Below are 26388 nucleotides of genomic sequence, written 5' to 3' on the forward strand. Positions count from 1 at the left end.
GGCAAGAAAGATGAAGATTTTAATTGATATAACAAACTTATTTGGCAGGTGGAGGACCACTTAAGCTTATTTATCTTCATTAATTCACTAACGGTGGATTAACAGTAAGAAGTAAAAAAATAATCATTTTTTTAAATATAGAGACTACAAGAGACGTTTTCAAACTAAATGAATCAAAATTAAAATAGACTAAAATAGTATTTTAACACATGAAGAAAAAAAAAAAAAAAGTTATCGGCGGTGAACCTATTCTTCCCTCAGAAAGTACAGAAAAAATGAAAATTTCCATACAATTTGGGTTAACGGTAACATTTCAATTTCAAATATATCCTATAAAGCTCCAAAAAACTTGGAACAGCATTCATATTTTGTAGAACCCAACATGAGGGCTCTATTGATTAATGATCAGAACCCCAAAAGAATGGTTCTCTCTATAGAAAACAGAACAAAAAGAAGAGAGAGAGAGAGAGAACAATAAAACTTATCTAGAACAACAAGAGAAGCTGTTTTTGGAGACAGTTCCATCAGCCAAACTCACTCGATTTTCAGAGAGCTCAGCCTTGTAAGAATCAGAGTTGAGAATTTTTCTGCTCAAATTGTTGTAAATCTCCTTAATAACCACCTCAAAGGCTGTTCTTACGTTGGTGGAATCCAGAGCAGAGGTCTCCATGAAGAACAGACCTTCCTCTTCTGCTACATTCTTCCCTTCCTCCACGCTCACTTCCCTTATGTTCTCCAGATCGCACTTGTTTCCTACCAACATCCTCACCGTCGCCGTATCGCAATGAACTGCAATGGGTTCGGGCAGAGTTAGCTTCATGTAAATGTTAGATTGAGTTGACAACATTTCTACTGGTACAAACAAGTCATCCTTTTCCTATATAGCATAGAAAGGAAGGGATAGCTCGAGGGGGAGCGTGCGGTCAATAAGAACAACTAGGAGAAAATGGGTTAAAACCATGATTACTACCTAACCAAGAAACCAAATATAGTAAGATCAGGCGGTTATCTAATGATATTAGTTGAGGTGGGTACAAGCTAGTCCAAATACTCCACTATCATGGGTTGACTATTTCTAAAGCTTGGACTCCACTATCATGGGTTGACCTAGTAGTCGAATATAGCGTGCCAAATGTCAGTATGGCAAGGCAGGTGTCCTAAACTTTGGAGTAGCTATGAGTTAGGAAATAAGGTCTTTTTTTTTATCTCCCCTTCTTTTCTTTTTATACCTGTTTTTCGGCAATTATAGGGCAGACCCAGTTTCTTTGAAATTCAAATTTGGCAAACCTTACTAACATTCAATTTTCTTAGCTCATGACAAATTACTCACTGAACTAACTTCAACAAGTAAAAACATAGAATTCTCAGCAATCTAATCCAGCTCTCTTCACAGAAAATAGCAGAATAACAAATAACATCGAATTTTCCATCCTCCCTTTGTTACTGTTCTGCGCAAATCAACGAATCAATGAACCAAACCAGCAGCAGATTCAAATCAAACGAAGAAAGAAATTCGATTCACTTCCACAAATTGCGAACAGAACAGAAGTAACCCTAGAGATTGGGAGAGAACGTACCGCCGAGCTCATCGAGCCAGCGCTTGACGCTGTCGAAGGTACTCCGGCGGGTGATATCGTAGACGACAAGCGCGGCGGCGGCGCCGCGGTAGTAGGCGGAAGTGACGGCCCGAAACCGCTCCTGGCCGGCGGTGTCCCAGATCTGAGCCTTGACCTCTTTGCCGTCGATTTCCACCACCTGCGTCTGGAACTCGACGCCGATCGTGGCCTTGGAGTTGCTATCGAACTCATTCCGAGCGAATCGCGAGAGGAGATTCGACTTCCCCACCGCGGAGTCGCCGATTAGCACGATCTTGAATAGAAACTCCTCGCCGCCGTGGTCCTCCGCCATAGTCGACGCTGCAGCCGGGTCTGGAGATGGAGATTTCTGTGGTGGTGGTGGAGAGGCGAGTAATGGCTATAAAAAATATTCAAATTCTTGAGAGTGAGGGACACGGACGCCATGATTATCGGGGAATCCATAAAGCTATTCAACTTTTTTCGAGAGTTGAATTGGGAGGGACCCAACTGGTTCTTGATTTTGACTGTTGGGACTGTGAATTCATGCGCGCAATTCAAGGCGCTTAAGAAGTGTAACGCTTTGAGATTTGGCTTTGGACGCTCCTCCTCCACTGTTTCTGGCCTTTTTGGAATAACTTTCCATTTATGTCCCACTAAGTAGAGGTGGTCAATCTTTCAATTTTTTTTTTTAATTATTAAGTAGAAGTAGAAGTAGTTTAAACCAAAAAAAAAAAAAATAGAACTTTTAAGATGTGCTTGAGACAAATTATTAACTGTCACATGTCAACCTCGAAAACTATCATCTTTCATTATAATGAGGAGAGTCAAACTAACTGCTCATAATTAGTTAAGTCTGGACAGCTCGACAGTCGAAGTCGAGCTGAACGACATATCACAGTTTGGTCGATCTTCATTAGCTACGAGTCGACTTTAGAGAATACCTGCATGCGCAAAAGCAACGAAGGTGTTTTCTGACAAGGCACCATGTTTATCCAGCGGTTGGAGAACTCTTAGAGTGTTGGTAGAAGTTTTGGTAAATTAACAGTTTTGTCTTTCAATTTTTTTTTTTTAAGAAACTTTCAACTTTTTTTTATTAAGTTAAAGTAGTTGTAAAAAAGAATTAAAACTTTTAAGATGTACCAAATTAAATCTTTTGTTTGAATATAGTAAGCTAAGTTTATGTTACTTGTTGACGGTGAAATCGACTGGGCCACGCGTCGAGCTGTTAAGGCGACAACGAGGCACGAGACCACAAATGGTTATGCACCATACATTGCAGGGGCCAAGGAATGCGCCTCCACCACTGCTGTACGAGAAGCATGTCGAGCACTGCAACCTAGCACTCGCAAGCAATAGGTCTCAGGTCTGTAGGCGAATGCACCACCTGCTGATTGTCGGGGACGTACACTCCCCCATCAGGCACCGTACAACACGGTGCACCCCTATTTTCTCAGCCAGTCCTTCCTGGTCGGTCATTCGCGCCTATAAAAAGGAATGACCCTCACCTTTGCCAAATAAGCGAAGAATCTGTCACTTAAACCCAAAACGTGTTTTTTCCTATTTCTTACTCTGATTACTAACTTGAGTGTCGGAGTGTATTAGGCAGATCACCGCAACAACATCAAGTTTTATGGTTGCAGGCTCATTTATATTATTATAATGTTCGCTGCCTACAATTATAAACTTTAATCAATCTTGGTTAATAATTGTAGTTTTCTTATACTCTACCTAATTAAGCTCAAGTTAATTTTATTTACTTATTAAAAGAAACTTACACCAAATTTTAGTGTTTTATTATGATTATTAGTAAAACACCAAATTACCTCCTTTTTATTTTATTATTATTATTATTATTATTATAATTTACTTTAGTCAAACTAAGTTAATTGGAGGAATAGCGAAAGTTTACTTAACTCACCTTTCACAACTTATTGAGAGAAATAGTTATTTTTCCAAGTTTCTTCAAGGTCGTTCATCGGTTTTGTCTTTTTGGTAGGAAACAATTTCTTTTAGTCTAGTTTTGGCAGTGAGTTTTTCCTAATAATTTTTATAGAACCTAAGTGTGTCCATATCAATTTTTCTAAGGTTTCTATCATCATTTCAAGTTCTCTTAGTTGCTTGAAATTTTCTCACTTTACTCTTTACGGTAGAGAGAAAAACACACTAATGGTAAGCATCATTCTTCTAATGTAAATTGTTTTTAGGTTAATTATAGGTACTGATTTAGGTACTCAGTAGGCTTTAATTTTGTTAATTTTAGGTTTGAAAAATCAGAATTAAAAATATTCCCAAAATATTCATAAAATTGCTTCATAACCGTTTTTAACCGTTTTTATGTTATTTTCATAGGTTTACGTTGTTTAGTATGAAAAATCAAATTTGTTAATTCTAATTTTTTGTGACCACGACCAGCAGCTTTAAAGTAGCCTAAATTATATTTAATTTATTGATTAATTTTACATAGAGCTTAAAATGGATAAAAACTAGTGTTATGTAATTTCTCCATTTTTGATAAATTTTGAAATTAAGTAAATCATTTGATAGATATTGTTTATCCAAAAATTAGAGGTTAATATGAGATTAATAATTAGTTTTACAAGTTTAAATATTAGTTTATTAATATGGAATTTAAACTATAGTGAACCTAGCTGGTTGATGAGACTTTCTTATAAAGGTGAATTTAGGCAATTGAGTCATAATTTTAGTTAGGTTAATTGTTATTTGGGATTTATCGTTAATTTACGACATTCAGGTAAGTGGATTCTATCATAAGTTACCGCCTTGTATATTTTGTTGTATTATTGATTTGTAAGTGAATTATGTTATGTGTTATCTTGTTTTTTTTATTAAATTATGTTATTTCTGTTTCTTAAATATATTTTATTATCGAATGGTTGTTGTGGTTAAATTTGATGTATTACAAATCATAAGTATGTTCAATAACAAAGCAGGTCTATGTAAAGCATGACATATGTTTGACGCATTACATTTATGTAGTTAAGTTAGTAGTTTTATGTGTCATAGATTTTAGTAAGATTAATGTTGAAATATCCAAATTAATTAGTTATGTTATGCAGCTAAATGTATGATATGACATATATGGTTTCAATTAAAGACTGGGTCATAGAAAACAAATTAGTTCATGTAAATGTTATTTATGTGGATAATTACCCTATAAATATTACTTGTGGAATTGACGATTATGGTATGAGATATTTCTACTTAGCATAGTGCCAAATTAAGGATTTGGATATGTAATTAAGTTTATGTTAGCAAGCACACCAAGTATGTCAACTTAGGTCGTTCCATGGTTTATATGTTAGGTTGAGGTATGCATGCATGAAAGCATGATGCGTGTGTTTGAGCATGAAGGTTCCTTAATTATGATGCTATGATGGGAACTACTTATTGAGTATTTTTATATAATCATTTTATATGGTTTCAATTTTTTTACTTAGGTAGATGACGACAACAACATCGAGGATGACCTTGACATTGATGAGGAGTGATGAGACATGCTTGAATTATTGTTAATTGACACTTTTAATTTCGACTGATCACATTTTTACTTTGTTTTATTTCCAAATGATTTTATGATTTTCGCTGCTAGAAATTTATAAGTTAAGTTTTATTAAGTTATCGTTTCCTTTTAAATGAAAGAGCAAACTTTTATCTTATTTTATTTAATAAAATTATGTTATAAGAGTAATGATCTCAATTTAATTAAGACTATTAAATATATATAGAACATTGGAGTCATTACATCGACATTTTTTAGAACTCAAGTACCTATTAAACACAAAATTGGAATTCTAGTAAAAACTTTTAAAAGTTGATGGAATTTTGGTGCAAATTGAAACTTACCTTTTAATTTTATGTCTGTTTATGCAAGGGTTTGCACAACGGTTCTTCACGAATCAAGCTCGAACCCGGTCTCCGGTTCCGACCTGAGCACTAGGGTGGACCTGCACAAGAGAGTAAGCGCTCCGACGTTCAAGTCAGTATAGAGTGGACTCCATATTTAGTTCGAGGTGAGATTCGATACCTGAGCGTGAAATGAAGCCCTCTATTTATAGGTGATGGATCCGACAGTACACACGACCGGCGGTTATATGTCTTTTCTCATATCGGACCTGTCAGGTTCCGAGCAGGTCGGACCCCAGCCAGGTCGAACCTTGACGCCCATACTTAGTCTTTCATAATGGGCGAACCCGGTCTCCTCGGCAGGGCCGAGGTGGACCTTGGCAATCCCTCTCATTCAGTTTCTTCAAACACCAATAAGGGTCATCCATGTGTCCCGGGTATGTATTACCCCCAAACATTGGCCCCCTCTCTGTCAAGTTCGATCCCGACCTGGCAGAGAAGTTTATCCGAATCCATTCCGGACGCGTGGCGACTTTTCATTTGTAGAGGGAATATGATCGTTGCGGAAGACGTTTCGATCTGCCAGGTTGTCGGAGCACTCGAGTATTCCGTCGTTGCGGATCTCGAGAAGATCCTAGCCGCTCGTTGATTACACGTGTACGGCGCAGAGGTTTTTCCGATTAGCTATAAATAGTTCCGAAACTTCAGGTCAAACCTTACGTTTCCTAAATTTCTGGAGTTCGATCTGAAACCAGCTCAAACCCTTTCTGTAGGTCAGTCACTTTTCCTTGCTCTTACTCTTCTTTCAAACATGGTAGTTTTCTTGTCTTCCCCCTCCAGTAGTGATAGCCTGGGTAGTGTAGGTCGGACTATAAGTAGTTCACCCCTCAAACCAAGCGATTCTGGGGAGGTCTTAGCTCGTAGGTTAGAGTCCGAGCTGGAAGAAATAGAGAACTTTAGGTTCTCAAATGATGGAGAGGATAGTGATACCTCAACCTCGAGTCAGGGTCTGGAGTACCCTTCAAAGATGCCCGAGCATTACCTCGGACCCCTCCGTAGGGGGTTTAAAATTCCAAATGATATCCTTCTTAGGATTCCGGAAGAAGGGGAAAGAGCTGACAATCCTCCAGAGGGATGGGTCACTCTTTATTTAAAGATGTTCGAGTACGGCCTCTAACTTCCTCTTCACCCTTTTGCTCAAGAATTCCTCAACCGAACTGGTTTGGCGCCAGCACAAGTGGCCCCTAATGGATGGGGTGTCATTTTTGCCTTAGCCATTCTTTTTTGGTTGCGAGCTCGGGATGAGGACGAGGCCGAGCTGCTAAGTGTCGATCAACTTCTGGGATGCTTCGAAGCCAAAAGGATAGCTAAAAAGCCTGGTCGGTACTACATGTGCGCAAGGAAAGGCGCGGGTGGTATAGTCAAGGGGCCGGCTTCCATCAAAGGATGGGTAGGTAAGTGGTTCTTTGCCTCTGGAGAGTGGCTGGCAAAGGACGAGTCTGGTCGCACCTTCTTTGATGTTCCCACTAGGTTTGGGAACTTAGGTATGAAGTCTTTCTTGTTTTCTTTCCTTTTAATTTCTTGATTTTCACATCTAACTCGAACTTTTGTTTGCTTTGTGCAGTATCGATTAAGCCGATTCCCGAGTTCGCTCAAGCCACCTTTGACACCCTCAAATACTACAAGGACAACTTTCCAAGGGGCCGGAAGATCGGGACCTTGGTCACCGACAAGCTGCTCTTAGAATCAGGGCTATTGGACTTCAATCCTTTAGTTCGTCCGATTGAAGCTTCGAGGCCAAACTCCAAGCTCGGTAAGCCGTGTTCGATCTTCGACTTCAATTTCAGCTTCAAGTTTTCACTTCTGACTTTTCATTTTATTCATATTGCAACCATGGTGTGTGGATTCACGAGCAGCGTGAAACGTAAGTCTAAGGGCCGTGCTCACGGCCTTAAGACAGTTCGAAGCTCTGATCCAGTTACCCCTACTGTGGATCAACATGCAGCTCAGGACCAGGCGGGTCCATCTTCTGAAGTTCCATCTCCAGTGATCGAGTTGGATTCTACTGGGGGAGCGCGCCAAGGAGAAGCGCTCGAGGAGCGAGTCCGAAGCATTGGACGTGTCACCTCTTCGCGAGGTGAGAGAGGGCTCTCCTCTGAAGAAGAGGAAGAAAAAGAAGAAAGTCACATCCTCCTCGGAGGTTGGACTTTGTGGCCCCCTGCCCTCAAGTCACGCCGATCTGGTGGATGACCCGGAAGCTCGGATGGGGGGGACATCCGACGTGAAGATGCGGTTCAGAATGGAATCGTCAAGTTCCAGGGTGAAAGACCAAGTATCACGCATCTCGGCTGCCTGCTTGGATCGCTGTCTCAGGAGAGCATCCAAGTTTGTGAGTGACCCAGGGTCCGTGCTGCAACGGACTATCGACCACGATGTCGAGGTAAGATCTACTCTTAGCACTTGGTTTTACTTCCTTGTTTTGCGATTTGGTCTAACATATGTTCGCCTTCTGTGTTCCGCAGACGTTCACTGCCTCCATCCACTCAGCAATCATGATCAAGGCCGAGTTGGATGCAAGGGAGGCCTTGGCAACGAAGGAGAGGGAGAACTCCTCTGCTGCCTTGGAGGCTGCCACTACGCTTAAGGGCGAGCTACTGAAGGCTGGGAGCGAGGTGGACATACTGAGGGTCGAGGTAGAAGCCAAGGCTGAACTACTGAAGAGGGAGGATGAAAGGCATAAAACCCACCTTTGAGCTGCCCACGCCATCACTAAAGGGCTGAAGAAGGAGAAGTTTCAACTCCTTAAGGAGAAGGACGACATGCTCCAGACCCTTGAAGGGAAGGACGCTGCAATTGGGCGTCTTAATGCTGAACTGAAGGCGGAGAGGGAGCGCCTTACCAACGGAGCTCTCCTTGAAGCAGCCATCAGGCAACACCCAGATTTTGATGGGTTTGCCAAAGACTTCAGCGATGCATGCTTCAAATTTCTGATGAAGGGCATCACTGCTGACATGCCGCACCTCCAGGTCGACCTCGGAGATCTGAAGAAGACGTACGCAGAGAAATGGGCTTCTGGGCCTAACGGCAGTCCAGGTCCTACATCCCTGGTGGACAAGTATGTCAGAAATCTGGACTCTGACTACTCTGACCTGGATGAAGACGAGGCCTCAAGTCAGGAGCCTACTGAGGTCGGCACTACCCAGGAGGGAGCTCCTTCTTAGCAGAACGAATCTCAGAAGGTTAACCTTCTGGGTTCTTAGGGTGAGCTGTCTTCTCACCTCGGAAGCGGCTGAGCTTCATTAGTATTGTTGTTGTTTTTGTTTTTGTTTTTTTTGTAAGTCTTTGGGCAGAGCTACAAGGTATACAAGCCTTGGCTTTGTCCTTTTAATCAATGAAACTTCCATTTCTCCATTTTCGTTTATTCTTTTACTACTTTTTCTTTAAGCTTTTTCCTTCTCTTGTAAGTCAGAACTCATATATGAATATTTTCATCTCGCACTTCAAACTCGTGAGTTTAAAAGACTGAGTGTGGGATAACTCTTTTCACATCGCACCTCTTATCCAAGGTTTGAATTTGAGAGTTTCTTTTATTAATTTTTGATATTTCTCCTCGAACTCGGAAGTCCGAAAGATAACTTTCACCTTTAACTTAAACGTTCAAAGGGTTGAATTTTGGATCCATATTTAACGTTCACGTCGCACCTCGTACCCACGTGTTTTGAGGATTGAATTTTGCCCCTTATGGGAGTCCATGGCTCCCATTTAATTTCTAATCGAACTCGGAGTTATGAAATTAAATCACTCCATTTATTAAAAGTTCCGCCCCCTTGAAAATTTTTACAAGCCCCCTTTAGGACTATTTTGACATTTTAGGGGTAATAGCGCTTCAAGTGCTCCGCGTTCCATGGATGCGCAAGCACTCTTCCTTCTAGGTCGACCAACATATAAGTTCCTGGTCGGACTATGCCTTTGACCTCGAACGGTCCCTCCCAACTTGGGTCAAAGGTGCCCACATGACTTTGAATTTTCCTTAAGATCAAATGTCCAACTTGGAAGTTTCGAGGTCGAACTCGGGCATTGTAATGTCTGGCCATTCTGTTCTGATACTCTGCTAAGCGCAGCTGAGCCATTTCTCTATTTTCTTCCAATAAGTCTAGGTTAAGTAGTAGCTCTTCTTCGTTCTTCGCTGGCTCGTATTGCTCTACCCTGTCTGTTGGTATGCCGATCTCGACTGGTACAACAGCTTCAGAGCCAAAGGCTAGCGAGAACGGAGTTTCACCAGTTGACTCCCTTGGGGTGGTCCGATATGACCACAATACTTCGGGTAGCTCCTCGGCCCACCTTCCCTTTCTAGAATCCAATCTTAGCTTGAGGCCTCGTTTTATGATTTTGTTTATCGCCTCTACCTGCCCATTTGACTTTGGATGCGCAGGGGACGAACTGAGGTGGCTTATGCCCAACTTTCTGCAAAATTCCTTGAACTTTGCATTGTCGAACTGCTTTCCGTTGTCTGTCACAATAGTATTTGGTATACCGAAACGGCATACGATGTTTGACCATATGAAAGATGCTCTGGACTCGGTAATGTGGGACAATGCCTCGGCCTCGGCCCACTTGGTGAAGTAGTCCACAGTGACAACGGCGAATTTGGTTTGCCCTTTCCCAGAGGAAAAGGACCTATGATATCTACTCCCCATTGCGCAAATGGCCACGGGGTCGAGATGGGGGTGAGCAGTTCGGGAGGTTGGTGGATAATATTTGCGAAGCGTTGGCAGTTGTCACAGGTTTTCACAAATTGCTTTGCATCCTGCTCGACAGTGGGCCAATAGTACCCTTGTCGAACCACCTTGGCCGACAACGACCTGGCACCTGAGTGGTTTCCACACACTCCTTCATGGATTTCTCTAAGAATGTAAAGGCCTTCTTCATGAGTAACACACTTAAGCAGAGGCAAGGAGAAGCCACGTCGGTACAACATTCCTTCTCGGAGTGTGAACCGAGCTGCTCTCCGTGCCATCTTCTTTTGCTCATTCGGTTCTTGCGGTGGATTTCCTTTGATGAACTCCACGATTGGGTCCATCCAAGAGGGTGATGGAGTGTTAACCTCCATCACATCTGGCTCCAAGATTGTAGGGCTGTCCAAGATCTTGACCGGGACCGATCAAGCCAGGTCAGTCTCATATGCCAATGCCAATTTGGCTAAGGCATCCGCATTGGAGTTTTCAGATCTTGGAACTTGACTCACCTCGTAAGTCCCGAAGTGGGCGAGGTGCGATCTGACCTTACTTAGATATTTTTCCATTCGGGGGTCCTTCGTTTGGTACTCCTCCTTAATCTGATTTACAATTAGTTGGGAGTCACTAAAGACCTTAATATGGTTGGCCCCCAGTTCTTTGGCAACGCGCAGGCCTGCCAGGAGTGCTTTGTACTCCGCCTCATTATTCGAAATCCGAAAGTTGAATCGCAGAGCATACTCGAATCGCTCACCACCTGGTACGAGCAAGAGGATTCCTGCCCCGCACCCCCTCTCGTTGGAAGATCCATCAACGTAGATCGTCCACGGGAGGTCGGACTTGGCCAACTGAGGTGGTGGAGTGAGCTCTGCGATAAAATCGGCCACTGCTTGCCCTCTCAATGCAGTTCTTGACTGAAACTGGATGTCGTACTCGCTCAATTCCAATGCTCACTTCATCAGACGCCCTGATGTTTCAAGCTTACTGAAGATATTCTTCAGGGGCAAGTTTGTAAGTACTATGACAGTGTGTGCTTGGAAGTACGGCCTAAGTCTTCGGGCCGAGGTGACTAAAGCGAGGGCCAGCTTCTCCATTTGGGGGTATCTGGTCTCGGCCTCAGTCATGGCCTTACTGGTGTAATAAACGAGACTTTGGCACGCACCCTCCTACTTGATCAGGACCGAGCTGCCGGCGCTATCAGATACTGCCAGGTACAAGTGGAGCTTCTTTCCTGGCAACAGTTTTGCGAGTAGAGGTGCCGAGCAGAGATAGTTTTTCAACTGCTCTAGTGCTTGCTCACACTCTACCGTCCATTCAAATAGTCCATTCTTCCTAAGAACCTTGAAGAAAGGAAGGCATTTGTCCGTTGATCTTGACACGAACCTATTCAAGGCTGCAATCCTGACATTAAGGCACTGAAGCTGCTTTAGAGTCCTGGGTGCCTCCATCTCGAGCACGGCCTTTATCTTCTCTGGGTTAGCCTCGATCCCACGGTTGTTTACCATAAAACCAAGGAATTTTCCCGAAGAGACTCCAAAGGCACACTTGGTCGGATTGAGCTTCATTTGGTATTTGCGCAGTACTCTAAAGGCTTTGGTTAGATCGGAAAGATGCGACTTTGACTGCTTGCTCTTGACAAGCATGTCGTCCACATACACTTCTATGTTCCGACCGATCTGCTTGGCGAACATTTTGTTCACCATCCTTTGGGAGGTCGCACCCGCATTCTTTAGGCCAAAAGGCATCACCTTGTAACAGTACAGACCTTGGTCTGTTATGAACGCGGTATGATCTTGGTCTGGCAAGTGCATTTTAATTTGATTGTATCCGGAGTAGGCATCCATGAAAGTGAGTAGCTCGTGCCCGGCCGTTGCATCCACGAGCTGGTCGATCCTCGGAAGGGGGAAGCAATCTTTTGGGCATGCCTTATTTAGATTTGTAAAGTCCACGCACATCCTCCACTTCCCGTTGGATTTTTTAACTAATACAACATTAGAGAGCCACTCAGGATACAGAATTTCTCGTATATATTCAGCTTTTAAGAGTTTGTTTACTTCCTTAACAATTACATCACTCCTTTCCTTATTTACAGGTCTTTTTTTTTGCTTTACAGGTCGGAATGATGGGTCTATGTTGAGGCGATGCACTATGATCTTTGGGTCGATGCCAGGCATGTCCTCGTGAGACCATGCAAAGACGTCCGAGTTGGACCTGAGGAAGTTGATCAGTTCTTCCCTGTCAGTGGCCCCCAGCTTGGTTCCTATGCTTACTTGTTTTTCAGGGCTAAGCAATAGAACGAGCTCGAGCTCCTCTGTTGGTGGGAAGAACTGCCTTTTGCCTCCCCTCAAAAGGTCGTCTTGACTGGTTTGCTCTTCCAGGGCACATACTGACGATCCTTTGAGCGCGGATGCATAACACTCCCTTAAAGGTTTTTGCTCACCTCGGACAGTGCCGACTCCATTAGGGGTTGAGTACTTCATGACTTGATGCAGTGTGGAGGGGACGGCCTGGAATGAGTGGATGATGGGTCTCCCGAAGATGGTGTTGTAAGCCGACCTGCCATCGATCACTACGAACTCAGCCATCTGCGTTACTTGGGTAGCATCTTGTCCGATCGTGACCGGTAGGTCGATACACCCTTCTGAGGAGACCGATTCTCCAGAGAATCCAACCAAGGGTGTTGGACTCTTTTTTAGCTGTGACCTGGTTCACCCCAATGCTAGATATGTTGGGAGGGACAAGATATTGGCAGATGCACCTCCATCTACCAGTACTCTTCGGACCAAGACGTGATCAATGAGAGGAGCGATCACAAGTGCATCATTATGAGGCAAATGAACTCCCTCCAAGTCGGAATCGTTGAAGGCAATGGAACAAGTAGGCCTCTGCTCCCTAATGATGCATACCTCGCGCCTGGCCTCGCGAGCTAGTTCCTTCCTTTTGTTTCCAGATTGGCCCCCATTGGGGCCCCCCAATATTGTGTTGATGATCGCAGGTCGATCATCTCGACGAGGCGGCATCCTTGAACGCTTCCTCTCTTCTGTCTTCTCTACCGAGTTGGTATTCGGCTTTCCTACGAACTTTTTGAAATAGCCATCTTGAATGAGAGGGGATATTTATCTTTGTTGCGCTTTTCTGGGTCTCCTCGGAGCTTTTCAGGTCACTTGAGGAGCTTTTCCATCCCGCTTTCCTTGATGTTCGTGAGTATCTCGGAGATGGGGATGGTGGTTGGGGTGTACCGTTCATAAGGTCGGCTCCGGCTGAGGCCGCTCTCCGACCTACGGTACTTGGTTCTGCTACCGGAAGAGGACGATCCCTTGTCTTTAGACTTAGAATCAGCCTTCCTCTTCTCTTGGTTTAGTTTCTTCTGGTCGATCTGCTTCTCAGGTCGGCCAGTTTTGGTTCGGAGGAGCTCTTGCCCATCAATGACTTTCTTCGCCTTTTGCAGAACTTCAGCGAAGGTTGCTGAAGCCTCCTCTCCGAGTTTCACGGTGAGGGTCTCATCGGCCAGGCCGGTGAGGAAGTAGCACATGGTCGAATCATCGGAGCAGTGCGCGACCTTCAACTGCTCCTCCTGGAACCTTGTGACATACTCTCTTAGCGTCTCACCTTCCTTCTGTCTGATGGTGGCGAGGTGAGTCGCTGTCTTTCTATCGTAATGTCAAGAAGAGAATTGACTAATGAATTCCTTTCTCAGTTGAGAGTAGGTCGAGATCGACCTAGCCGGCAGTCTCCGGTACCACAGGCGCGCGCTGCCGGTAAGCGCGATCTGGAAGGTGCGGCATTTTATTGCATCTGTTGCCGCTTGAAAGTCCATGAGGCCCTCGAAGACCTCAACATAGTCCTTTGGGTCCTTAGACCCATCATAAGGTTTCATCGTGGGAGTTTTGAACTTCGGAGGGATTGGAGCCTCCAAGATGTCCGAGGTGAATGGCGATTTTTCCAAGTCGCCATCGTCGAACGGGCATTCTTTCTTCTCGCACCTGGCCTTGAGCGCCTCGACCTGCTCATCGAACCTGTGCTTCATCAGGTCGAACTCTTCTCTAGTGATCACAGCTTCCGGTGTCAGAGGCTTGTACTTTGATTGAGCCTTGAGGTCCGAGTTCGAGAACTCTCGAGAGTAGGACGGAGAGTCTTCAGGCTCCCTAGATGCTTTCTTCTTCTTTTTAGTGAGGTGCTTTCTAAGATCATTGTCCCGCAAACTATAGTCCACCCCCTCATTATTGGGAACGGGCTCGCGGTCACCAGGATGAAGGGATGGAACCCGTCCTTCCTTTTCTCCAGGTGCGCCTGGGACCCTGGAGGGGGACACTGTCCGATTGGCTCGCATCGCCTCGGCATACATTTCTTCCATCGTGCGTAACCGATGGCGCATGTCATCCAACTCGCGCTGGAGAGTAGACAAAGCCTCAGGGTCCGCTGTCGGATTGGCCCTTCGGCCTTTCTAGAGGTCCCTCCTCGGCCTCGATTGGATTTTGAGGGTTTAGGGTGAGCAGGGGGTAACTCCTGGTTCGCATGGCGGGCTGATCTCCGCGGAAGGTCTCCCTCTTGCCCTGCTCGAACCTGGTCCTCGACCGTTCTAGCGTCAAGATCTCGCTGAGGGCCGTTGTCAGCGTTCAAACCCCTCCGTTCCGTCGTGTTAACAGAGTTTGCTAGCTGCACCATCTTTGCGTATGTTTCTTAGGTCGGGATGACTTAGGTTGTTTTTCTTTGTCCCCACAGACGGCGCCAAATGTTTATGCAAGGGTTTGCACAACGGTTCTTCACGAATCAAGCTCAAACCCGGTCTCCGGTTCCGACCTGAGCACTAGGGTGGACCTGCACAAGAGGGTAAGCACTCCGACGCTCAAGTCAGTATAGATCGGACTCCGTATTTAGTTCAAGGTGAGATTCGATACCTGAGCGTGAAATGAAGCCCTCTATTTATAGGTGATGGATTCGACAGTACACACGACCGGCGGTTATATGTCTTTTCTCATATCGGACCTGTCGGGTTCCGAGCAGGTCGAACCTTGACGCCCATACTTAGTCTTTCATAATGGACGAACCCGATCTCCTCGGCAGGGCCGAGGTGGACCTTGACAATCCCTCTTATTCAGTTTCTTCAAACACCAATAAGGGTCATCCACATGTCCCGGGTATGTATTACCCCCAAACAATGTCATTCAATTTTGGTCTTTTCAAAACATATAAAACGTTTTCGCCAATATAAGCACAATTCAGCGGTGAAAATATCTCTACTTCATCTAAAATAAAATGCGGTTGCTTCCTATTCCCGCCAAATAGGTTGTCATAGATTTTAAAATGTACTCAAATTTATGTTAAATAAATAATACAAAATTAGGTGTGATAGCTAAAAAGGTTTTATGCAAAGTTTAGGCATAGAACAAAATATTTAGAAAATTAAGAACCAAAATATAATAAACATGAAGATGGAAAAATTCAACACAAAAACCTTAACAAAGCTCCCTTTTTAGCCTCTTTCCTAAATGTATCACCCTACCTCAAGAACTATAACATTGGAGGTAATTGTTTGGTTTAAATATTATTTTGATCAGGTTTCGATTTTTGTTTATTTTTTGTTCTTTCTACTTTCAAATTTTGTTTATTTTAGTCCTTATATTTTCAAAACTTCAGTTTTGGTACATGTGCTTTTAAAAAGTTATCATTTTAGTTTCTATATGCAAAATTTTACCACAAACTTTATACCAAGGAAAATACTTTAATACAAATTTATGATTACTTATCTAAAAACTTTTTAGACTTAGTAAGTGAAGTATTAAGAAAATTTTTTTATTGAAATAAATGAGATAAAAATTAAAATGAAGGACTAAAATAGTCACTTTGTAAAGGTAAAACAGTTGTGGATCGAGAATTTTCGTTTAACGAGCTTCACTTAAAGTAGAAATGATTAATAATGGGTTTCCTTGAGTACCCTAACTCTCACTTTTTACTTTAGACGATGTAGCTTAACAACAGGAAGATGGAAAAGGAAAAAGAGAGTATTTACAAGAATTTGAAGATAAAAGATGAGCAAAATATGCTAACAAAAGTAGACTCTTTACATTTACAACAACTACTATTGCGATGTAAACTTTCTAAAAAATAGCAATGGTTCATTTATTATTATTATTATTATTATTATTATTATTATTATTATTATTATTATTATTTTTGAAGGTTTTGTGTGGAAGATGATAGGTCTAATTTGCCTAAGTTAAAAATGGGGTTTAACGATTGTGTTTTTAAAAAAAACATTGTTGATGTAAGATTATGCCGAACTATCGAAGGTCGGCCATGTGGCAATGAGGATAAGAAACAAACAAATTTAAATGGTATAAAATAATAATTACCTTGTATATGGTAAAAGATTCATAGTAAATAGAAATTTAAATGGTATAAAATAATAATAAAGTAATTCGTATTATAATTTCCGCTAAATATAGTAAATGCACCGAAAAACAAGCAAAATAAAAAATTACAATGGCATGTCAGTAAGAAAACATGAAATATATAATAAGAAAGAATGGGCAAAAATATTAGAAGTTAAATCAAGACAAAAATCTAGAAAGAGTCTCCTTATAATACATAATTGATTCAAAAAGAAATATAATATCTCAAAACAATTCAATTTTAATTTATAATAAAACAAAAGTCAGTTAATTGATAGATATTAAGGTTGGGATTTATGCCACAGGCCTCTTAATTAATAAATATTTTATTATTTATTTAAAAAATAATTATTTATCTATTTTAATTTTATACAATATTTACTATCAATTTTTATGATGATAAAAGGTTATAAACGTAATCTTGAACAATATGTATATAAAATGGTCGTCTTCAAGTCATAACCCAAATAATCTATAGTAGGAGTAAACATAGAAGACCAAAGAATCGATCAGACCGACTAAAATCAATTGAATAGACGTCGATCGGTCAATTTGATAGGTCAGCGTCGGTTTTAAAAAAAAAAAAGAGTCATGATCAGTCGGTTTGGTCAAAAATCACTTTTTTGACCAATCGACCATTTATTTTAGTTAAAAAAAAATAGACGGCAATTAATTCAGTCTGTCGTTCTGTTGTCGTCTAGGACTACAACAGCATTGAAAATAGGAATGTTCATAGGGTGGGGAAGGTTTTACCGTCCCATCCTTGCCACCCATTTAATTCCCCACGAAATTTTGCGGGGAATAGGGTGGGGATTCTCTGTGGGAATTTTTCTTCATTTATTTTTTTATTTTTTAAATTATTTGTCAATAAAAATTCTTTTCTTAAAGAATTTTTTATTTAATTGTTTAATTTCTAAGGTCTAATGCTCTCAAAAAAAAGAAAAATATATATATATATATATTAGATGGATGGGCAAAGAAGAATGCAGGTGTATATATAAAGAGGATAATATAATTATTTTAGTGTGTGTATATATAGATATTAAAAAAATGATGAGGGACGAGGAACGGGAACATTCTCCCTGTCCTCATCTCCATTTAGGTGGTGGGGAAAATTTTTTCCTCATCTCCGCCCTATTTAGGCGGGTCTCACGGTGATCGGGCCCCATGGAAAAAATGAACATCCTTGATTGAAAACCATTTGAGGGCTTTTTTTAATTAATTTTTTTTAATTATCTTTATTTTTTTAGTTTTGTTCATCTTTCTTTTCCTTGTTCTCTCATTTTCTCTCTCCTCTCTCCTCTCTCCTCTCTCCTCTCTCCTCCATTCTTTTTTTCTCTTCATCTCTCCCCTCCATTATTTTCTTTTCTTCTTCCACTTCCTAGCGCTGCAGCTCACTCCACGACTCGACTGTTGGAATAAACACTTAATTTTATGGACCAATTATCCCTTCTTGTGTGAACCTAGTAGGAAATATATAGCAAGTAAAAATAATAATTCAAACAAGTACGGGACACAAACAAATTTTAACGTAGAAAAACCCCTCAATGTGAGGAGTAAAAAACCATGAGCTGAAGTCAAAATCTCCACTATAATTAATAATGGGTTACACCAAGTTCTCCCTAGCAACAACTAAAGGCATACAATAATAATATTTCGAGACAATAAATCTCGGCAAACAAAGGGAATAAACTGGGAGAAGAAAATTAGAAAGATCTCACTCGAAAGTGGAACCAACTACCCACTGTATCTAACTGTGGGCAGCTCCAGAAGAAATCTCCACCGTCCAGATTGAAGACCCTCGTGTTATGAACACGCTGTCAAAATTTCACCTCGTCGGACCACGGATCGACCTCCAATCGTGCAAAAAACCATTCTATACGGAAGCTTTTCTTTTCTCTTTTTCTTTTCTGTTTTTCTTTCCTCGACTGCGTGCACCTACTTTTCCCTTCTCTCTCCTAATTAACATACGCTGCACATATAGGTTAATATATATATATATAATTCTAAAAGTAATGGCCCATTTGAGCCTAAAATTGTTGGGCTTTCACACATGTGAAAATACTTAACAAATCTCCACATTTTCACTGTGTGAAAGAAATTGTCATCCCAATAACATAACGACAAAACTTCAGCTTTTCTCTTGGTAGATTTTTTGTCAACATATCAGATCCATTACGATCAGTATGTATCTTCTCAACTTCAAACAGTCAATCATAAGGAAATACCTGCAAGTAGTGGCACCACCCGCTAGTTGTCAGGGGCGTACACCCTCCTCGGCAGACGTCGTACTGCATGGTGCGCACCTGCCACCATAATCGTCATCTTTCCTAGTCGACCTTCCAAGCCTATATAAAGGACTCTCACCTTCACCAATTAAGTAGGTGAAAAACATGTCACAAATATTAAGTGTCTTTTCCTATTTTCTACTTCGATCAATGACTTGAGCGTTCGAGGTTATTAGACATGACACTGCACCGACGTCGAGTTTTTTGGTTGCAGACTCATTTGCTTTCCGGCGAAGCTACTCGTCCAAAGGACATGTTGACCTCTCCAAAATTTACCGTCAACAACGTTATATATTGTAAACGATTCCCAGTAAATATATATAGTAAATGCACCGCGAAACAAGCAAAATAAAAAATTACAATTGCATGGTCAGTAAGAAACCATGATATATATCGTAAGAAAAAATTGGCAAAAATATTAAAAGTTAAATCAAGACAAAAATCTAGAAAGAGTCTCCTTATAATACATAACTGATTCAAAAAGAAATATAATATCTCAAAACAATTCAATTTTAATTTATAATAAAACAAAATTCAGTTAATTGATAGACATTAAGGTTGGGATTTATGCCTTGCGCCTCTTAATTAATAAATATTTTATTATTTATTTAAAAATTAATTATTTAATTATTTTAATTATATATATTTATTATCTATTTTTATGAAAATCTAAAATCATAAATGTAATCTCGAAGTTACTTGACATACACGAGGATCGTCTCCAAGTTATAACTTAGTTTATAGTAGGGATGAACATAGGAGACCAAAAAATCGATCACGACGTCAGTCGATCGGTTTGATAAAAGTTTCGATCGGAGTCGATTTAAAAAAAAAAAAAGAAAAATCATGATCAGTTCGTTTGGTCAAAAATCAAAAATCACTTTTCCAAGGGATCAACCATTTATTTTTATTTCAAAACAAAAAATTCATGATCGGTCAGTTTGATCAGAAATTACTTTCCATGACCATTTATGTTTAGTTAGAAAAAACAGACGACATTGAAACCAGTAGTCGACCGCGGGTTTTGAGGGCTTTTTCTTAATTTTTTTTACTTTTATTTATCTTTCTTCTCCCTTATTCTCTCATTTTCTTTCTCTCTCCTCTCCCCTCCATTCTTTTTTTTTTTTTTTTCTCTTGGTCTCTCCCCTCCATTATTTTATTTTCTTCTTCCACCTCCTAGCGGCGCAGCTCACTCCACGGCCCAACCACCCTATTCTTCTCACTTCGTAGTTTCCACCGGCGCATCCCACCCTCACTGTCATCTTCTTCTTCGTTTCGTAGCAACGCAGCCCCACAACCCCCGCGCATTTCTGATTTTTTAAAAATATTTAATTGTTGGTTTTCTAACAAAAATTGACCGACCGAAATGGTGGTTGCTCGGTTGGTACAAAAAATGGTTAGAAAAATCGTTGGTTTTTGGTGTCGAGATTGGCCACAAACCAACTCCGACCGACCGATGTTCACCCCTAATATGTAGTATATGTGTTAGATTTTGGTACCCTATTAGTGAATTGTAAAGACATGTGAGTGGAATATCATATGCAATGAATTTATATAAGATTTCGTGCCTTATATGCAATGAAATTTTTTGGTATCGAAGAGAGTACATTAATGGCTCGTTTGATAACGTTTCTATTTCTTTTTTCCAATTTTCTTAAAAAATTTAAGCATTTTACAATTAACTATATTTCTTATTTTTCATTCTTTTTAACACATTCTCAAAATTATATAGAAATTTTGGAAACAACCCAAACAAGTTTCTTCTTTTTTGTTCTCATTTCCAATTTGTTCCAAAACATGAATAAAGAGATTGTTTTATCATACTTGAGTTCTTGAATGTTGGAGCAATGTAATTCATTTTTAAAAAAAAGAAACAGAAACTTTACCAAACAAGTCCTAAAAGTTGAATTCCATGATTCTCAACCCCATCTGCAATTACGATCCTAAACAATGGATTCATTGTGCAATGATTTTTTTGGAAAAGAAAGATCAATTTGATTTCAAATTCTTTTATTTACAAGAACAAATCTTAGCAACAAGCAAATACAAATATCCAAATAAACACAGGTTTCACAGGTTGCTCGGGAAACATTTTTGGACGATTTCACCCTCTAACTCGATTCAATTGCTGGCATTTCCTAAACTTCTTGGAAATGGAATAACATCTTTGATGTCAGTGAGACCGGTTGTGAACAGAACGAAACGATCAAATGCCAGACTGAAACCAGAGTGCTTCACTGTTCCATGCCTCTGAATCTCCATGTACCACTCGTGCTGCTCCCTCGGCAGTCCCATCTCCCTCATCCTGTACCAAAATAACGAGCAATTACACCTAAAAAGCTTACAAGATTGAAGCTTGTGCTAAAGAAAGTACGGTGAACTCTGGACGACTGTTTGACTCAACAATGTTTGGTTCTCTAGAAACTCGGAATGCAAATTTTATTTTAAGTAGGTGACTTTCATGGAGCTTGAACCCATTTTCCTGCCGTCTCTTTACATTTCTCACATGCCCAAATCTAGGCTAACCTACTGTGGTTGGACTAATATTTTGTATTTGGTGCCCCAACTTCCCTATATTCTGTTTTTAGTACCTAAACTTTGCATCAACCTTTAATGAGAACTTTAATTCATTCGACAACCTGACGCCTAACTTACCACATATAATTTGAAATACTTGGTCAACGTAGTCATATATATATGATAAATAAAACAAAAAAAATGTGTCATTATAAAGTTTTCATCATTAAAATATTAACAAGGACTAAGGTAACTTTTTAAGCAAATTCCAATGATTAAAACAGAATATTTAAAAGTTTATTAAAGACCAAAACAGAATAAAAAGACATTTAAACCACTAAAATATCATACCGTTTCATCAAGATATCAATACGCTCCTCCTTTTGGCTGCCAGAAATTACTACTCCTGCCTGCAAAGCATAACTCCCAGTTTAAGAAATAAATTTTCATTAAATAAAATTTCTCAAAAGAAAAAAAAATCATTAAATACAGAGTCCATAAAGAAAATTAATTATTCTCCTTAAGAATCAGTGATACATGTGCTAACCTTTGGTAGAACCACATCAAATGCTGCAACTGTTTTCCCATCATCATTCAGACGCACATTAAAAGGCTTGGTTTCTTTTGGGTAGCCATAGAATATCACAGGTTTTTTATAGATCTCATCAGCCAGATAACTGTTTCATGTGAAAAAAACAAAAGACAAAACAAAACAAGAATTAATTTTTAATTAAAAGATAAATAAGAGCAAAAAGACACACGTTGCATATTGATTTTGCTCATCACCTGAGATGATCAGCGGTTAAAGCAGCTCCAAATTCAAGCTTTTTCAAATGTTGAGATTTTTGATCGGTGGCCTGTTTGTGAGGATGATTTTTTTTGTAACCATTCAGATAAGCAGGGATGGGAATGAAAAATTGAGTCGCATAATAGAAGATTAGATAATCTGAATTTTCACCTTTCCCAGAATTTCTATAGCTGCAGTGTAAGAGATCTTCTCGAATGAACTGGAGATAAACGATTCAAGGCGTTGAATGCTCGTCTTGTCAATTCGTTTTTGCACGAATTTCATATCGTCCAAACAGTGCTCCAATACCCACTTGGAGAGGAACTTTACAAGGTCATCAGCACAGGTCATGGCATTCTGGACTCTCCAAACGATGTTACAAAATGCAACTTAAAATATGATATTATCATATCAATGGTGTAATAATCACAGAAAATAACATTAAGATTTAGATGATAGATTTGATAACCATTTTGTTTTTATTTTCTATATTTTAAATTAAGCTTATAAACACAACATCAACCCCCACCAATGCATTTCTTTGTTTTGTTATCTTCTTAAGAATGTTTTCAAAATCTAAACCAAGTTTTGAAAATAAAATCCTAAAAAAAAATATTTAAAAAAAAAGTAGTTTTTAAAAACTTGTTTTTGTTTTTTTAAATTTGGCTAAGAAGTCAAACATGTTTTTTAAAAATGTTAGAAGGTTCGAACTTGAAACCTCAAAGCCAATATAACCAAAAGATCTCAAGCTTTTGCCAACAGGACCGCCTCTTTGAGACAGGAACAAGCATAATTTTGAAAAACAGAAAACTAAAAACAAACCGTTATTAAACTAGGCTTAAGCAATTTATAGGAATAAGTAAAAGATCATATATTCAAGTCATACCTCTAGTTGAGCAAAAGCAATTTCAACCTCCACCATCCACATTTCGGCTGCATGTTTTGGAGACTCAATTTTATCTGCTCGAAACCTTGGTCCACATGAGTAAACATTGCCAAGAGCACACGCATAACTCTCCAGATGGAGTTGTCCAGAAACCGTTAGATAAGTTTCTTGCGAGAAGAAATTTTCAGAGAAGTTCACTTTATCTTTCTTTGACTTGGATTTCAATTTTTCTCTGGCTTCTAACTGTAATGCAAGTTCATTTGTTTTCTCTAAATCCTTAACAGCAGCAAGCAATGCTTCCTTGTTGCTTTCGCTTCTCTCAAGCTCTTTGACGAGTTTACTTTTCTCCATAACAGCAGCCTTAACAGTTTCAAGACTTACACCATCAGTTTCTTTATCTTCTGTTGGTTCTACTTTATTACCTGCTTTACCAATCAGTGTTGTAACCTGGAACTTTTCACTGAATCCCTCACTGTCTGTGGTCGTGATGGTGGGCAATTGCACGTAAAGAAAGCCGTGATTTTGGAAGAAGGTGTGAGTCGAAAAAGTCAAGGCATTACGGATTCTCATAACGGATGCTACCTGGTTAACAGTGAAGAATATTCAATATGCTTACTAGTTCCAATATATAAATGTGAAAAAATTGGCACCAGAACCCTTCTCATATATATAAGTGATATTAAACTCAATTGCATTGCAATTCTACCAAAGAGATCTACGAAGAAGTGAAAGTCTTTACTTCATTTTAAGCCATGATCAAGAACATTGAACTATATATATAAATCCTTTCTTTTAGTAGAAATTGAACTGTAGAACCTCCATTTTTCTGATCTTAAGCCTTAAAATATGAATGGAGGCCTATCTTGTAATTCACATGATGCAATTGCTTAAGCACAATCTTCAAACTAATAGGCGGTTGAATAATAGGCATGCACACAGAACAAAAAACAAGAAAATGAATATAGTATATATTGAAGGTTGTGCATTCTACCGTAGTTGTTCGAGGACGAAAATAAGAAAATTTCCTCAAAATATCCATTGGCATTCTTTTCTTGGATAATGGATACTTTTCCTGTTCAACCTTCCCTACATGAAGGATTTTGTCTACTTCAAGCCGAACAACATGTTTCCCAGGTACCGATTCCCGCTTCAATATTCCTTCCACCAGGATGCAAGTTCCCGTTGGCATCAGCTGGCTGGGGTGATGTAACGAGGACTCAACAACAACCTGCAAGTTTCTTGTTATTGTGCGAAAGCAGAAAGCCAAATTCATCCACAGCTTAAGCAACCAATTATCCTTTAACATGTGGTAATATTGAAAAAACTAGACCTTCCTTAATTCTGCATCAGCTTAAATTTTGTTAAAAAGTTCTCTCTTTCTCTCTCTCTTTTTTTTTTTTCTGTTTCTTCTCTCCTTTTCTTGTGGGTGAGGAGGGAATATACAAATTCAACCCACACCACAGTAGTTTTTTAAATCTCCATTGCAGATGTATGCATGAACATAATAAAAAGTCGACAATGGATTCCATTATTATCTTTGAAGCATGGGTAACGTATCTACGTCCACTCCACAATTTGTTAAGACACATTTTAACATTTATTCTACAAATTGATATTGACATTTGTTAGACATGTGTCAAACATTTGCTAAGCATGATAAATAGACATAAATAGTAATATATGACAAAAATAGAAAATTTTGATACTGAATTACAGTCAAATGCATATGCTTATTGACCATAAACTTCCATACATATTCACAAAAATGTGTATTTTAATAAATAGTGTCTTTGTCGTGTCCGTGTCCAAGATTTTAGAAACTAACATGTCTGCTTCTTCGATAATCATCCTACTTATCCCATTAAAACAGCCAAGACCTATACGCAGAAAAAACTCACAAACAGTTGGCACGCATAAATTAGAAGTACCTGCAGACTTGCAACACAAGAACCATCATTAACAGCCAGAAAAGCAATAGAAGGGAGCGGCGGTTTATGAACAGGCGTCTCCAACTTCTCACCAGCATGGAAACTATTTCCATACAGAATCCTAAGCAAAGACCTGACAATGGGGATCCGCGATTGAATAATCTCAATGCAGCTCACATCCTTAGCCCTAGGCGGCGGCGGCAGCGCTTCAACCGCCGCCCCAGAGTCCGGCGGCGGCCGCGCAGTGTCTCTGACGACTTCCTTGGAGGACTTCACCCACCCTCCAACGACCAATTTCTGATCGACAAACCCCAGGCCGCCGTCGGCGCTCTCCAGTACAGATTTGAGAAGAACCCGCTTGGAGTACTTGGAGAAGGCGGCGGGCGTGAAGGCGGCGGGCTGTTGGGCGGCCATTGGAGGGAGAAATTGGAGAGAAGGGGGAAATTGGAAGGGTGATGGAGAGGAGACATCGGGGGAGAGATATAGGGGAAGATTGAGATGCTTTTCTTGGGAAAAATCGAGAGGGTGTTAATGGAGGAAAGGGATTGTTTCTGAGAAATGATTTGGATTTCGAGTGTGGCCGAAACTGAGAGAGATTTGGAGAGTTTGAATTGGAATCCTTCCGCGTTGGCGTTGGGACTTTCTTGTGGAGTTGTTCTTCGTTTTTTCCGGTTTTTTTCCCCCTCTGATGGAGAATGAAACCTTGCACAGAAAGCAACCTTTTAAAAATGGACGAGGGTAAATTAGAAATTTGGCTTTTTTCTCCGTCCAATAATGGTAGTGTGGGATCCAACTATTGATTTTTTTAGAATCGAAAATAGATCGTCAAACTATGTTAAAGTAAGCGGATGTTTTAACCAAATTAACTAATACCATGTTGAACTAAAAATTGAAAAAGGAAAAAAAAAAAAAAACTAGTGACGTGGTCAGAAACTTCAAAAATAAAATATACATACCTTAGTTGAATTCCATTTCATGCATTAATTCTGAAATCTTACCGTTTAAAGCCTTAATAGAAAGATTATATGACATTTTAAAATTTAATTTTAATGTTGATAATCCATAAATTTTGAAATTTCTTTTGATTTTAACTATTACAGATGGTCCTATTTAGGTGCTTCAAATGTTGACATGTGAGTGGTGGAATGAGATTTCATAAGACTGATCTACAATGTGTTGGGGGAATTACAAATAATAGAAGTAATTGGAGTAATTATCGAGAAAACAAACACGTAATTAATTAGGTTGCGGTTGGGTATCTCGTTCACTCTAAGGAGATTCAAGCCCTATGCGGTGTGTATTTCTTTATCAACCACCGGCTCGTCCCCCTGTTCCCTCCAAGATACAACAATCCAACTGAAACATTGTGTAGCTCAAACCACCCTACAACTACAGTTGAGCTCAAAGCTCCACAAC

General features: G+C 40.1%; 2 protein-coding genes across 2 annotated transcripts; both read right to left on the minus strand.

The window, feature by feature from the left end:
* Positions 1 to 265: 265 nt before the first annotated feature.
* On the minus strand, positions 266 to 2099 carry RABA5B (RAB GTPase homolog A5B). The gene is made up of 2 exons (XM_022301064.2): positions 1578 to 2099; positions 266 to 789 (listed from the first exon to the last, which is right to left on the minus strand). The coding sequence occupies exons 1-2, from the start codon at positions 1906 to 1908 to the stop codon at positions 482 to 484; spliced, it is 639 nt and encodes a 212-aa protein (XP_022156756.1). The 5' UTR covers positions 1909 to 2099; the 3' UTR covers positions 266 to 481.
* An 18690-nt stretch (positions 2100 to 20789) lies between these two features.
* NS2 (asparaginyl-tRNA synthetase 2) lies at positions 20790 to 25657 on the minus strand. The gene is made up of 8 exons (XM_022301063.2): positions 24973 to 25657; positions 24036 to 24272; positions 23045 to 23626; positions 22330 to 22515; positions 22158 to 22228; positions 21919 to 22048; positions 21723 to 21781; positions 20790 to 21159 (listed from the first exon to the last, which is right to left on the minus strand). The coding sequence occupies exons 1-8, from the start codon at positions 25384 to 25386 to the stop codon at positions 20976 to 20978; spliced, it is 1863 nt and encodes a 620-aa protein (XP_022156755.1). The 5' UTR covers positions 25387 to 25657; the 3' UTR covers positions 20790 to 20975.
* Positions 25658 to 26388: the final 731 nt, after the last annotated feature.

Source organism: Momordica charantia (assembly GCF_013281855.1).
Source record: "Momordica charantia cultivar OHB3-1 chromosome 9 unlocalized genomic scaffold, Mcharantia_2.0 BLBB01000009.1, whole genome shotgun sequence".
Classification (NCBI taxonomy): Eukaryota; Viridiplantae; Streptophyta; class Magnoliopsida; order Cucurbitales; family Cucurbitaceae; genus Momordica; species Momordica charantia.